The sequence below is a fragment of the Gossypium hirsutum genome, chromosome A06, assembly GCF_007990345.1.
Source record: "Gossypium hirsutum isolate 1008001.06 chromosome A06, Gossypium_hirsutum_v2.1, whole genome shotgun sequence".
NCBI lineage: Eukaryota > Viridiplantae > Streptophyta > Magnoliopsida > Malvales > Malvaceae > Gossypium > Gossypium hirsutum.
In genome coordinates, this window is record NC_053429.1 from 1,127,097 (window position 1) to 1,143,042 (window position 15,946).

General features: G+C 31.5%; 3 protein-coding genes across 4 annotated transcripts; 2 read left to right on the plus strand and 1 right to left on the minus strand.

Annotated features, from left to right (window-relative positions):
- Positions 1 to 4,459: 4,459 nt before the first annotated feature.
- Positions 4,460 to 5,927, minus strand: LOC107943006 (elongation of fatty acids protein 3-like). Its single transcript, XM_016876736.2, has one exon. The coding sequence runs from the start codon at positions 5,644 to 5,646 to the stop codon at positions 4,726 to 4,728; it is 921 nt and encodes a 306-aa protein (XP_016732225.2). The 5' UTR covers positions 5,647 to 5,927; the 3' UTR covers positions 4,460 to 4,725.
- A 2,812-nt stretch (positions 5,928 to 8,739) lies between these two features.
- LOC107943001 (E3 ubiquitin ligase rnf-5) lies at positions 8,740 to 10,435 on the plus strand. Of its 2 annotated transcripts, none has more exons than XM_016876731.2 (2): positions 8,740 to 8,967; positions 9,517 to 10,435. In XM_016876731.2, the coding sequence occupies exon 2, from the start codon at positions 9,544 to 9,546 to the stop codon at positions 10,258 to 10,260; it is 717 nt and encodes a 238-aa protein (XP_016732220.1). In that variant the 5' UTR covers positions 8,740 to 8,967; positions 9,517 to 9,543; the 3' UTR covers positions 10,261 to 10,435. The 2 variants fall into 2 exon arrangements, with proteins under 2 accessions (XP_016732220.1, XP_016732221.1); XM_016876732.2 differs by lacking the exon at positions 8,740 to 8,967 and adding an exon at positions 9,001 to 9,167.
- A 4,138-nt stretch (positions 10,436 to 14,573) lies between these two features.
- LOC107943008 (probable galacturonosyltransferase-like 1) lies at positions 14,574 to 15,946 on the plus strand. The gene has a single exon (XM_016876739.2). It carries the CDS (start codon positions 14,633 to 14,635, stop codon positions 15,704 to 15,706), a length of 1,074 nt encoding a protein of 357 aa, XP_016732228.2. The 5' UTR covers positions 14,574 to 14,632; the 3' UTR covers positions 15,707 to 15,946.

The following is a 15,946-nucleotide window of genomic DNA, read 5'->3' on the forward strand; positions in this document are numbered from 1 at the left end:
TTGTGTTTGCATCACATGCACCAGTCGGAAGCTCTCCTTCCTCTTAAATTATATAGTTCAATTTTTTTCATGAAATAGCTTTGAATGTTATAAATCTGCGAATTAGAATCCAAATGGTTTTCTTTTCTGATCTTTGATATTGGTTTTCAGATCAACTTGGATATAAAGTATGTTTTTTTTTTGCTTTTTGATGGGTATTAATCCACTGTATTGATCGTTGAAAAAAAGAATTAACAGCCCAGTGACTTAAAATATAAACTTTTGAATAATTTAGTGACCATTTTGTAAAATTTTGAAGTTGAGTGATCAAAACATAAATTTACTAATAGTTTAGTGACTTTGAGTGTAGTTTACCCATGCATATATTTATACAATGCCTAAACTATCTACAAACCCGTAAATCAGAAAGGAAAACACGTTTAAATACTCTCGAACTCAAATTTTCATTGCTGTTGCAACAACAAGGATGTCGATTGAGCTAAAATTTAATTGATGTATCATATATATATACTATTGTTTAAAAGTTTGACTAAGTTAGTGTCACCTATTAACTGTATCTCAACTCAATTGTGAAATTATCAAAAAACCCATTATTTTTATAAAGTAATAAATGTTATTTTTGTCTTTTTATATATTTTTTATAAGATCTAGAAGAAATAAAAAGTCTACATATAATGAGATTTGAACCTAAATCCCATTTAATAAAAGGGTATATTAGTTATTTTCTAATTAAGTTGGCACACGGATTAATCCATAACACCCATTCAGTATAAGATTGACCAATACTGGGATTGATACTAAGTAACTCGGTTGTTGTTTATAAGTAAAGTACTCAATATTGAATATATTAATCATTTTCTAATTAAATTGACACACAGATTAATCCGTAACTCTATAAAAAAAGTTTCTTTAAAATTTAATTAGCACATTTGTTTTAAAAAATTGTTGTTGAATGGAAAAGAAAAAGCAATGGGTCAAGGTTGGCTATCTGTATAAGATTAACCTCTTGAATGGAACAGGAAAAACATGTGTGGGAAAAAAATAATTTGTGTTTAAAAATATATTTTTTGAAAAATATTATTATCAGTGTATCAAATAATTATATTTATAATAATAGTTATACACGACAGTGTAATATCGCCAATAATCTTATAATAGTTAAATAATAATGTATAATTATGAACAACCGTTTGATCTAATCATAAAATTTTTATATTGGGTAAGTTGAGAGATTAAACTTTAATTATAATATATTAAAGTGTCTCGAACCTCTTCAATTCAATATTGTTAGGGTATCACGATTTTTAGGCTTTGATGTCACAATACCCCCCTTCTAGGCAATGTTTTCCTCACAGTCGGGCTTCCGATAACTCCCTATAACACTCAATCAACCATTAGGTCATTGATGGCACATTTGGCCATTTCGAGTCTCAAAAGTAGTAAAAAGACGACATTTTATTTATTAAAACCAAAAACGAAAATTAAATAAAAACATGGCAAAAATATATAAATTGTTCAGAGACAAGCTCATAAAGTATAATGAGAAGTCTAATTTAGCACGTCAAATTACGACAGATCAAACCCAAAGTACGTGAGTTTTAGCATGTACCTTCAAAAAAGTCTGTGTAAATCTTTGACTAAATTTAATAACTCAATAACTTAATTTATTAAAAAAATTATTAAATTATAAAATAAAATAATTATAACTAAGACAACACTCATCTCTTTTACTATTTTTAAATTAAAAATTAAAAATAAATCTTTTTTCAAAAAAGAAAAAACAAAACTATCATATTTTCCTAAATTGTGTCAAGTTTTCAGTATAGTTGTAATCATTTGTCTACTTAAAAAGATTTAATTTGAAGCATTGGGTAAAGTTTTCTTCTACATTAAAATCACATTAAAATATTCAATTTAATCCCTTTAACTCTCTTAGAAAATGAAAAATTTTTGTTCAGTCCTTTTAAAAATATTTTGACTCTTTCTAAAAGAATTTCAAGCATATAAGTTCAATTCCAATTATACACAGCACGAGTTTAACTTCAGAAAACGATGAGTTCATAAAACTAAAATATCTCATTAAATACATGATAAGACAAAAATGACTCATAAAGTGCATGCTTAGACTCGAACCATTAAAGCACCTTTTAACGTGGACATTAGATTTTTTGAATCCCAAGAATCATAAATGATGATAGATTTTGGGAGATATAAATGAGAATATAAGTTAGGTAGCTACCAGTCTCTTCCAAAACCTATATTCAAACACTTTTCTTTGTACTACCATATTCTCCATTGCTAATTTTGACCGGCGAACACCGGTAGTCAAGGAATTTTAGTTGGGTTAAAAAAATCAATTTGCTTCTAGATAAATACATAAAAAAAATAATATTGATTGAAATGATTGAATCTTAATTGGATTGATATGTATTATCATCAATATAGAAAGACGTGGATTCGAGTGCGATAAAGCGCATTATCCTCTTGTTTATAAAATAGGGACATGTTATGAGTAATTCTATACATTATGTCAAAAAGAGTAGATATGATAAGAACCTATAATGAGATATATTTCTTAAGATTTCGAGGACCAACTCTCTAGGCATGAAGAGTTGAACACAAGCTCACTAGGTTGACTCTTTATGATTTTTGGGGCGAATGTTCGATTGAATTGAGTGAAATTTTTTTGAGTTAATCAAGTTGACAAGTCTTATTTTATCATTCTAATTCGATTTGATATTTTTTAGAATTGAGTTAAATCAAAAGGAACTGTTTGAGCTAAATTAAAAAAAATTAAACATGTCAAATTAAAATATTGTTGCAATATAATTAATTTTATGTTAGAGCATATAAATTTGAAACTATATATTTTCGAAGACTCTTTCAAAGTAAAATAAGAGGAATTTTTTTTAATATGATAAACTTGAATAATCAGTTTATTTATTTAGGTCCTACGAATTATTATTTTTAATTTTTTAATTTTTTATATATTCTTTAGATTTTTAATTTTTTTTAAAAATACAAATTTTTAATTTTTTTTAATTTTAATTTACTCTTTTTCAAAACTAATAGGAACCAAAGTTGAATTTACACCAATATGTTATTTAAGTTATTCGAATTGTAAAATTTAACTCGATTCGAACTCGAATTACTTATTTGATTATATTGATTGTAGGGTTGGTTTATTTGATTATATCGATTGATTATCGGTCATTAAAATTTATAATTGAACTAAACGATTTCATGTTTAATATTTTTTAAATTATTTTAAATATATTTACATATAATATGTAAGACGATTAAATATATTTTCATTTTCATTATTTTCTATACGTTTTATAATATATTTATTTTAAATATATATTTTTAATAAGTCTAATTACGTAGGTCAGTATATTATAAAAAAATTGATCGTGTTGATTATTTTAAATTAGTTAAGTTGAAAAGACCATAGGAACTAAATAAAAAATATTTTTAGACGATTGATCTGATTGAAATTCTTAATATAATTATTTGGACGATTGTTGTTGCAACAACCTAAATGGTGTAAAATTGAATATGTTTAAACATGTATTGTTTTTCGATTTAAGAGTTCGAATATTTTAATTGATAATAAGATTCGTATGAAAAAATTATTATAAATATTTGATTGGCAACATCAGAACCGAACAAAGAATCAAATATAATATATTGAAATAAACCAGTGAAGTTATGCGTGAAATTTTAAATTAATTTAAAAAACAAGATTCTTCTGTCAATCTAGCAATTAGTTTATACGAGCTAAATAGTAGTTTAGATACGATATAAACATATTTTAAAACACAATTTAACCATTAATTTATACGAGTTAAATACCAATTTAAATTAGATAAGAAACATATCTAAAACACGTAAATCTAACTATTAATTTAGACGAGCTAAATGTCAGATTAAATATGAAATGAAGCATATTTTAAAACACAATCTAACCATTAGTTTGTACGAGCTAAATACCAATTCTTATTAATTCATTTAAAATAAATTTAAAAAATATAGTATACCATTAATTTAAATTAATTTTAAAATTGGAGTTTTTCGGTCAATCTAGCCATTAGTTTATACGAGCTAAATACTTATCAAATCCGATACAAAAAATATTTAAAACACGTAAATCAAATCATAAATAAGAATATAAAATTTACAATAAAATAATATTATTGTTAATCTTTCTTCTTTGTACAGACATGAAGCATATCTAAAACATCGAACTAGGGGCGGACCTAAGGGTAGCCTTGGCCCTCAAAATTGAAAAATTACAATTATAAATATTTATAAATGATCAAATTATAAATTAGTACAAAGAAAAATTATATTTTAACTTAAAGAAATAAACATAAATCTATTTAATCCTTTTTAAAAATCATAAAATTTGTGGATTCATCCATAAGAAATGAAAAAAGACAGAAAATCAATGAAAACACAAATATAATTACAAAGTAATGTGAACAAAAATATATGAAACACAAATATAATTAATTCTCCTAACTCTTATTAATTCGTTTATAAACAATTTTCTAGTGTATACTGTATACACGTACAAATTCTTTTTTCAGAAGAAAGCAAGAAAAACGCCAAAAAAAAAAAGAAAGAGAACTTTTTGCTTGGTAATCTCCCTAAAACTAAATGATTTATATAACAAAAATCATTAAAAAAAAAGGTGGGTTTAATTTGTAATTTTACTAAAAGTCAATCAAATTTTATATCAGACCTGGAACATCCATGAGCTGAAGAAGAAGAAGAAGATGATGATGATGAAGAATTGCTGTTTCCATCAATGTCTTCAACGTTCTTCTTTCTCAAATGCATTTTGACGTAGAAATTAAGGAACAGTATTAAAATGACGCCGTTTAGAACGGAGTTGAATCCCCAAGCTCCCATGCCGTTACATCCACCTTTGAGAAAATGGAGGAAAAGGACACCAAAATGGGAGATTAGGTTACAGGCTAAAAGGACGACTTGACAATTGACGACGAAAGGGAAACAGGCACTCGGAAGACCGATCGCCGTCCAAAAACGGTAGCCGTATACGACGGAGTATAAGAGAGTGGCTAAGAGAATGGCGAGGACTTGGAATGATTGAGAGAATTCGAGCCATAAAAAGGACATCCATAAGAGGATTGATTGGTTGAATAAGTGGAAGAAGGTTAATTTCCGGTGACGGAGAATGGTGAAGAATGTACGGAAGAGGTGGAGGAAGCGGGAGAGATAAAAGACGTATGACCAGAAGAATACACGGCCGGAAGGACGAGTACCGAGTGGGAAACAAAGGAACCATTGAAATGGTGTGGAGATTGTTTTTGTACGGCGCCAGAACCAGCGTGTGTCGCGGATCTCAGCGGCGGCGGAGTAAAGGATTCCGACGAAAATGACGGCGGAGATTAATGAAACACAGAGGCTGTGGATGGCTGGGATTGGTCCGAGAGGGATACGTCGGCTTTTGGAGAGGATAAGGGAAAGGAAACTGTGGAGGGTTATAACGGCGACGATGTAAACGGCGATGGCGGCGAAAAGGAATGACCACGTTGAACCAAATGATTGGGTGTGACTCCACCGGAAATTCACGATTGATGGATGCTCTGCTAACCAGTATTTCAGACTTTGCATCATGATCGGAAAAGATATTCAAAAAAATCCCCAAAAAATATAAAAAATATAAAATTTCGATTTTCTCGGTTCTGTTTGGTTGCCAAGAAATTTAAGCAAATGACGAAGAAAAAATTGAAGGGCGGCGCAGGGATATTTGTACCAATTAAAGAGACAGATACTGGGTTGAAGATTTTGGGAGGTTCTTTTTTTGCCAGTTTAATTTGTTTTTTTTTTAATTTGTATTTTAATTAATTGATTAATTTTCTTTTAACGACGAAACAACGAAAAGGTTACCTAGGATTGAGTTTACATTGACTTTATTTTACTAACTAAATATTGGTTTGTCCCATAAATAAATAAAAAAGAAGCAATTTTCAGGTCTTTTTATTTTTTATTTGCTTTATTTATAATAATTTGTTATAACATAATTAAAAATTAGTAATAATATACATAAAAAGGATAAGTTAGTTAATTATATGAGTTGATTTGGTTTTAGTTCGGATTAATTTGAAATTTTTAAGGGATTTTTTATTTCACACGAGAAGTTTCGTTGGGTGTTTGAAGATGCACGTCGTGCTCTCACTTCTCTCACGATATTGGTAAAGTTGTTTGAATTGGATCGAGAATCGATTGGGGATTAGTTTTAGGACAGATCAACTTGTATTAGATTAATTTGAATTTTTAAGGGATTTTTTGTTTTTTGAGAGAAACTTTGTAGGGTGCTTGAAAATATAGGTCGTGCTCTTGCTTTGTTGAACCTACTACCTCTTTAGGCACTCAAGCTTTCACAGTATTGGCAAGGTTGTTTAAACCGAACCAGATCAGATTGGCTAGTCCAATCGAGAACCAACCAAGATACTTGTCTAGAGAATGGGCATTGAACTGATTGTCTTAGAACTAGTATAGTCTGGTTGAATCGGGGAAAAAATTGGTTGAACTGGGCGGTTGAATCAATTGAACTGAAATTTTATTTTTTTTATAAATTTTTAATAATTTATTTAATCGAACCGGATGAACCACATTTATAATACTTCTCTCGAATGAGTCAAAAAGCCCTCAACATGAATTTTAATTTTTTTGTCGTTTTGTGTTGAGTCAAATTTTACATTTGAGTCTAACTCATTTCAACTTTTTCAATGTAAAACATTACTAGTTCGGGTTTGAAGTTCAATTTCGAGTCAAATTGAATCGAATAAATTAACTTTTTTTAAAAATCAAATTGAGAGAAATTTAAGTTTAAATTGATTAAATCCGAATTTTTGAATTATTATTATAATTAATAATATTTTGACCGATAATATCACTTGACTTAGAATTTAGTAGTGGGTTCAACATTGAATGGTTCAAAAATTATAATTATAATTTTTTTTCTTAATTAAACTTTCTAGAAACTCTCTTTGGCAATAATTAATATTATATTCAAGCTGCCATTTTAGACGTATTATATACCTCGTACCAACATTGTAAATTATTAGGGATAATGTCACATTTGATACTTGTATTTTTATAAAATATTTAATGTGGTACCTATGCTTTGAAAATGTCCAATGTCGTATTTGAACTATCAATTGGAGGGTTATTTGATACCTGTACTTTTATAAAATGTCTAATGTAATATCTGAATTATCAATTTATTTATTATTTAAAATTTTCTAGAATTATACTAATTAAAAAGGCGATGTCATCATTTTTGTTAATGATTTAACGGAGAGTGACCAAAATCAGAAAAAAACTGATAACATTAGTGACGAAAATAAATTTTTTTTTCTAATTTGGTAACCAATGCAAAAGCACACTAATAGTTGTGTAAGTAATTGTAAAATTTACCAATTTTCTAATAAATATGGTAGTCCTTGAAATATCAATATTGCATCAATAGGGTAATTCCCTTGATTTAGCCGTCGGTCTAATTTGGACTATTTTGAAAAATTGACAAACCTTAGTGATTTTTTTAATAAGCAAAAATGGGCTTTGAACGTCAAACAAATTGGGCCCATTATCCCAAGGCAACGACTCCGTTTTCTTACTCGCTAATTTAACAAAAAGTCAACGGGATAACAGTTGAATTAAGGCGCGACCGTTTTAGGCATTCACATGATTCCCACGCGGGTTCCCCACTGATTTGATAACACTCGCCATCTCATTAAACGAGTTTTAGATACATAAACCACTAGGTCATCGCCACGTGGACAAGGACCGGTTTTCCACTATCAACGGACGAAGAGTCGGTTGATTTCCCTCCACGGTTATATTTTGATATTATCCTTGTACTATGTATAATTTGTGGATTTAATCCTTATATATTAATTTGATTATATTTAGTCCCTGTATTTTTTCAAAAATTAAAATTTTGATCCTAGTAAAATGATAACTATTAAATTCATTAAGTTATGCTACTTTTAAAATAGAAAACGGTAAACATATTATCATATATGTAATGCCATGTTAGCTTATTAATTTCAGACGTTAATAAAAAAATCGATTAATGAATTTAACGGTAGTTGTTTGTATTAAGATAAAAATTTCAAAATTGAAAAAATTATAAGGGAAAATAACGATTCAATTAGAGAATAAACATGAACTAAATCCACAAATTTATGCATAGTATAATACCATGGGCAGAGGTGAATCTAGGGGTGGCAGGGGCCCGACCCTTAAAATGAAAAATTACTATTTAGACCATTTAAAATTTTAAATTAATAAATATAAAATTACACTTTGTCCCCCTTAAAATTATAAAAAATTAATTAATCCTTAAAAAATTATAAAGATATATACTATTAAAAATGAAAATTTCATTTCGGCTCTCAAAAAAAATTTTATTGCTTCGCCCTTGACCATAGGTGAATCTAGAAATTTTTCAAGGGCTAAAATTTAATTGTAATTTTTTTGAGAGATCATATTGTAATTTTATCATGTATTAACTCATGATTTCATCATTTTTGAAGGGACTAAATTAAAATATTTTTATTTTGGAGGGGCAAAATGTAATTTAATCTTATATAAACTTCTAAAAAATGATTTTTCATTTTTTGAGGGCCAATGTCCCATGCTACTATTTGAGTATGGACTCAAAATTTTAAATTTAAAAAACAACAAAGACTAAAATTAATTAAATTAAAATATAAAATCTAAATCCAAAATTTATGTAAAGTACAAGGACTAATAATAGAATTTAACCTTCACCCAAACGTAAGAAATGGAATAGTATGTTATTAGAAGGAAAATAATGGAACTGTGAAGGGTCGAAAGAAATTAAGGAAAAAAAATCCGTAGTTTCTTTAAGGCACCTCTGCTATCTTCGTTGATTTTGACTTTCTCGGGCGATTGCTTTATCGATTGGTAAATTCCAATTTATCTCTATTTTTTTAAATTTTCTAGTATTTTATTTCTTTTTCTTAGTAATTTTTTATTTATTTTTTCATTTGATTATGTTACAATTGAATCCCGATCTACGATAGTGAAATGTTCTCTTTGTTTAACCGTTATGAATGATGTTTTTCTTGGAATTAGTGATGATGTTTTCTTGTATATGATATCTGGTAAGATTTGAATTTGAGATTATTTAGTTTCTCAAAATCAAATTAATTGTGGAAGCTTTGATCTTTACATGAATCCGTCAATTTTTAGGGATTTTTTAATTTATTTTTTTCTTACATTGAATTAAAAAATTTCGGTGAAATTGATGTTTATAGCAAGTGAGCTTGGGGAATCAACTAGCCAGTTGCCCCCAAATTAAATTAATTATAGAGGCTTTGATCTTTACATAAATTCAGCCAATATTTAGGAAAGAATATGTAGTTCTTTTTAATTCTTACATTGAATTAAAGTTTTCTGTTGAAATTTATATTTAGTGGATTGTTTATTTTAATTCTGGTTTGATTTTTATAGGAACCTGGGTTTTGGAAGTCTTAAGTAATGGCAAGTGAGTTTGGGGAATCAGCGAGCCATTCGCCCCAAAATCCATCTTGCTCTAGTAACAATGGTAATGGTGATGCTGGTAACTTTGAGTGCAATATCTGCTTTGAATTAGCTCAAGATCCCATCGTTACTTTATGCGGGCATCTTTTCTGCTGGCCTTGTTTGTACAAATGGCTTCATATTCATTCCCGTTCTCGTGAATGTCCAATTTGCAAGGCTCTTATCGAGGAAGAACAATTGGTTCCTTTGTATGGAAGGGGGAAATCATCTACTGATCCTAGGTCTAAGTCTATGCCGGGTGTTAATATTCCGAATCGTCCAGCTGGACAGAGACCTGAGACGGCTCCTCCACCAGAACCAAATCAATTTCCCCAAAATGGTTTTGGATTCATGGGAGGGTTGGGAGGTTTTGCGCCAATGGCAATGGCTAGGTTTGGGAATTTCACGCTGTCTGCAGCCTTTGGTGGTCTTATTCCATCATTGTTTAACCTTCAAGTGCATGGATTTCCTGATGCGGCTATGTTTGGTCATGCTGCTGGGTTTCCGCATGGATTTTCAAATTCATATCATGGTGGTCATGCTCATGGATATCATCACCACCATCACCACCACCATCATCATCATCGCACTGCACAAGGCCAGCAGGACCATTATCTGAAGATGCTGTTTCTGTTTATCATTGTTTGTGTTATCTTTGCAATGATCTATCAATAAACCAAATCTACAATCACAGCTTAAATTGCTAATCATGTCAGAGTGTCGATTTGATGTCATGTGTAAATCTAAGAATGCAATTTATTTTTTTTTTGGTGATTTGAGGAATTGTTTATATATTATTTTTGTTAATTTGATGGTTGCCATCTATACGTGGAAATGCATCATTGTGTTCTACGAGCTGCAATATCCTTTAGTTCACTAAACTTTACGCACCTTCCTTTTGCAATTTGAATAGATTTTATATTTAAGTTTCATGATCACAGGTTAGTTCTGCGTCCAAGAGAGGCTTAACTAGTGGGAGTGTAGGTAGACTTGTTTGTGTCTGCTTTAGTATATGCATTTGTCGTAAACATGCTGAAAGTTTTGTTTTCACTACCCCTGCCCTTCTCATTTGAGTCTTTACGAACAACATATTTTATTTATGCAGCAATAGTTAAATACCCCAATTCTGTTTATTTCTGTCCAGAACTGTTCGCATCTGGTTGTCTCTTTTCTTTTACTGATTATTGTCAACAGATGGTAGAGACTACAGAATGGAGTTTTTGCAGCCCAGGTTGCTCTTCCGACTTCTAGTTCTAATTATGGATTGTATACAAGTAATAGGAAGATAATATGTTAGGGACACTTTTGTTAGCAACACTTATGGCAGGCACAAGAAGTAAATCAATAAGCAAAAAATAGATTAAATAGAATGTTTATTGAATAAGGAGAATCCCAATATATTAGCAGTATCCCCATGAATTAGGAGTCTTCCTTATTTATCATATTTTACTAGTTTCAAAGCTGTTAATCTATATTTAAGAGTGTTATTTTCTTATTAATGAAATAAGCAGAATTTATACTTAACCTATGATATTTGGATCTGTCACTAACGAGTACTAAGGTAACTCCCTTCGACGAGTTGAACTTTATACAGGATAGGTCGCTCAAGAAACAAGAACAAGGGGGAAAATCCCTCCTTTCAACATGACTTAGTTGTAAATCGTCCGGTGACTCGATCCATATCTAGGGAACATAACATAGTATGGCATTTATTGCTGGTTTTGTTTGTTCCATTGAGAGTGCAACTTTAGTTGTTGATTCCCGCTTATTATTTGTTTACTTTTTAATGATTAAATTTGAAAGGAAGGGTAGTTTTCTTTTGAGTTTTTCCCTTAATGATGTATGTTAAACTGGTTCCTGGCTATATGGCATCACTAATCCCCATTATGGTTAGTCTTCATGTTGTCTTGTATTTTGTTGAAAGCTAATGTTCATTGTGCTAACATGTTGGCTTGGCTTGCTCCTTTTTTCCTCGTGTTTTGAACAAAGCTGTCCCTAAGAATTATTTAATTTAGAATCAGTAGTTAACATCAATTGATGATGTTGCATGCATTTTCCCTGTCGTCACTTGCTGGTTGGAACATAGAACCCTGCCATTTTGAAGAGCCAACCACCTCCTTTTGTGCGTCCTCGGCTATCATGTGAAAAGACATGCTTGATACAGTTTTGTTCTAAGTTGGCTAGATCAAAATGATTGTGCTGTATATATTGTTTTTGTCTTGAAGCTCCTTCCAGACAGCCATCACATGTTTTTAGTATCCTGGATTGACAGATGCTGACATCAACTTTTATTTTGTTCCAATATACTTGTAGGCTTGAATTCTTGTTATTCTTTTATGGCATGTTGTGTACTATAATGGCTCTATTTGATCAGCTTCCGTGGGTGTTTTTGATCCACCAGTTTCAAAATCTTATTGTTCATTGTGCCCCAAATGGTTTGTACTTTGTCGGACTAAGCTTTTAAGCACATGGCTGGCTCGGCCTAGAGTTGGTGCATGGGGGGCCTAGTGAACGTGCAGATTGAAAGCTCTGGCCCCTTGTCAGGTAATTTCATTTTCCCTTCTAAATAATTTCTGGTTGAAGGTTATTTGTGAAATTGCTTGGATGGCTTAGTTGTACGGTCATTAAATTTTTAGGTTATGTTTCTATTAAGGTTAAAATACCCTATAAGACCTTATACTTCATAAATTTGGAATTTAGTCCCTATATTTTTTTATTGGATTTTGTCTCTCTTCTTTTCAAATCTTAAACTTTATGTCCAATTGCTAGCATCGTTTAAGCATTTTGAAAAAAAAAAATACTCACATGCTAGCCATGTAACTGAAAAAATGTTGTAATGAACCTAAACTCAACAAAAGAATTTAAATAGTGTTAATGATTGAACTTGCATTTTTAAATCCGCAAATTAAAGGGATTAAATTCCGAATGCATGAAGAGTACACAGATTTAGAGCATATTCTGACCTTCTATTAATATAATCATAGCTTGGTGCCACTTTCTATGTAACCCCGAAGTAGCACTGGTATGGTTACGATTTATAATGGATTCTATCATAATCCATTGCAGTAAAATATAGACACGGTAAAAAAGTCGAAATTATAGAGTAACTGCTATATTATGGTAAATTTTGTATCCGTATAAAAATCTCATAATTGGTAAATGAGTTCCTGTAGAGTTGGTTGTTGACATTGTACCTCTTAGAGATCTTTGTCTTTCCCTGCTTGTTCCATGTATTGCTACTATAGAGTGGGTCGTCGGTCGTTTTGTATTTTTACGATGAATGAGCTGCGTCTGTTGCACGGACCTTGTACAGTTGTACGTGGTGGTGACAGCAGACATGCCCTTCTTAATTCTAATTCCTTGGCGTGATATGTCTCAGGGCTGTTCGTTTTGCCTTTGAGAGGCGAGACTTGGCATCTCATACGCTTGGTGGCCATGGGGAATTCAAGGTCAAGCACTTCGAGGCATGGAGTGGGTGAAGGGCAAGGATATGTCTATGCCCCCTTGTGGTGTTGGTTGATAATGTGGGTAGAAGCAAGGGCAAAACCAGGAGTTATGTCTAAATAAATAAGGGAGGGGGAGGGCAGAGATAAAAAACTTGTATTAAAATGGCTTAAATTAAATTTTAAACTTTTGAAAAGGGTCAAAATTGCAATTGTTCTGGAGTAACTATAATCATAATTATACCATTGAGCCAAGGGGCTAAGTTCGTTGTCTGCCCTTGGCTCATTTTTAGGCAACAATAAAGAAGGGTCTAATTCAGGGACCAAATCGTGGTATAAGTTTAAAAGATTAATGAGTTGCCAACAGCCAAATATCAAATTTTTTGAGGGTAGATTATCTAGGTGGTTATCTCATCAAAATGAATGTGAATATGATGTTGTGTGTATAATTAATAACTATTAGATATTTAACGGTTGAGTGACTAAAATAAAAATATTTTAAAAGTTAAGTGATGAACTTGCAAGAATTTTTATTTATAACCAACTTGTTTACTTTTTATATTTTCAAGGAGAGGAGCCTTGGGGACAAAGCATGACTGTTTTGCTGGTCGCTCCACCATGCTTTTCCGGGACGGTGATCGTCCAACATATATATCTCCAAGGGTTAATTTCTTAGTAAGAGAATTAATGATATAATTGACAAATAACAATTATATAAAGGTTAAAATATGTCATAAGTTTTTATATAATTTGAAAATTTAAAATTTGGTGATTATATTTTTGTTTCCGGAAATTTAATCACTTTATTTTTTAGATTTTAAAATCCAAGTCTAATTATTAAAATTCGTTTGTTAAATTTAAGTTAATTACAATGTCATTTTTTAATTACATGGCTACCAAGTGAGTATTTTTTTTTATTTCAAAATGTTGTGCCAATAAATTGAAAAAAAAGAAAGATTATTAGTGTCAATAGTTAAAATTAAAATTTGAAATCTGAAAAATAAATGGATTAAATTCCTGAAAATAAAAATACAGAGATTAAATTTTAAATTTTTAAAAAGTATAGGGACTTATTACATATTTTAACCTTATATAACTCTATGCTTAATTTTTAACGATATAATAAACAATGAACAAAAAATGTGATGAATTTGTTTATAAAAAAAAACTATGATCCACGTTTGATAGTCAAATTGACTTCGATTAAATTTATAGTTTAATTGAGTCATATCCTTAAACGGAAATAAAAGTTCTTCTAATGTTATTTTATTCGTACATAAAATATCCTTAAACGAAAATAAAAGTTCTTCTAATGTTATTTTATTCGTACATAAAACTTGAAAAATATATCAAAATCGTTAAAATTTGTTTACTTGATCCCAAATTTTACCTTTGGGAAACTCTATTCTTCAAGAAAATGCATGCATTTCCTGATTGAGTGAAATGGAGGAGAATAACTTTATTGAGAATTGAGGGAAAAGGATATAGGACCAATATGTGGACCCTTTTGCATGTTTAAAATGATGATAATTCATGTATATACATACATATATACATATATAGAGAGAGAATGAATGTGAATTCAACAACCCAAAATTTTCCCAATGCCTAAATCACAACTCTTACATTTCCTCCATGTGTTAGCCTTCAATGTGTTCGCCATTGCTGCCGTTATCGCCACCGTTACTGCCGCCACTGTAACGCTACAACTCAAGGAAGCCCCGCAATTCTATAATTCTCCGGATTGCCCTTCAATAACTAATATCGAAGACGACCCGAACGGTGAATCTTCCATTTTCTGCTCGGACCAAGCTGTTCATGTGGCGGTCACCCTTGACTCGGCTTACATTCGTGGCTCGATGGCAGTGATCCTTTCGGTCCTTCAACACTCCTCTTGCCCTCAGAACATTGTCTTCCACTTTGTCACCTCCGCTGCCGCGAACGTGTCGTTCCTACATGCAACCATCTCTTCCTCCTTCCCTTACCTAAACTTTCAAATCTACCCTTTCGACGACGCCTCCGTTTCACGCCTTATCTCTACGTCAATTCGTTCGGCTTTAGACTGTCCTTTGAATTACGCTCGAAGCTACTTAGCTAACCTTCTCCCTTTATGTGTCACCCGAGTCGTGTACCTCGACTCGGACTTAATCCTTGTCGACGACATAGGTAAACTCGCCGCGACACCACTCGGAGACAACTCGGTGTTAGCCGCACCACAATATTGCAATGCAAACTTCACTTCTTACTTCACCACGACATTCTGGTCGAACCCTTCGTTATCTTTAACGTTCGCGAACCGTAAACCATGCTATTTTAACACCGGTGTAATGGTAATGGACCTCGATCGATGGAGAAACGGAGATTACACAACGAAAATCGAAGAATGGATGGAAATTCAAAAGCAGATGAGGATCTATGAATTGGGTTCATTGCCACCATTTTTATTGGTTTTTGCCGGGAACATAGTGCCGGTCGATCATCGGTGGAACCAACATGGCCTCGGCGGAGACAATTTCCGAGGCTTATGTCGGAATTTACATCCCGGTCCGGTTAGTCTTTTACATTGGAGTGGTAAAGGGAAGCCATGGGCAAGGCTTGATGCTAATAGGCCTTGTCCTTTGGATGCTTTATGGGCGCCTTATGATCTTTTGCAAACTCCATTTGTATTGGATTCTTGATGGGAATTGAACACTTGTTTTGTTGCTGAGAAAGTGAAAGAATCGGCGAGAAACGGTGTAGGAGCTCCGGCCCGGAGATTTAAGTTGTTTATTGTAAAATATACAGTGCATATTATATAATGTTTCATCTATTGTATATACGATAATTGGAATCAAAATCTGTATAGCAAAAGAGCTGGGTTTTTTTGGGTGAGCTGTAATTTTCATGTATTTTTGTTGAATAAAAATAAATTCCCAATA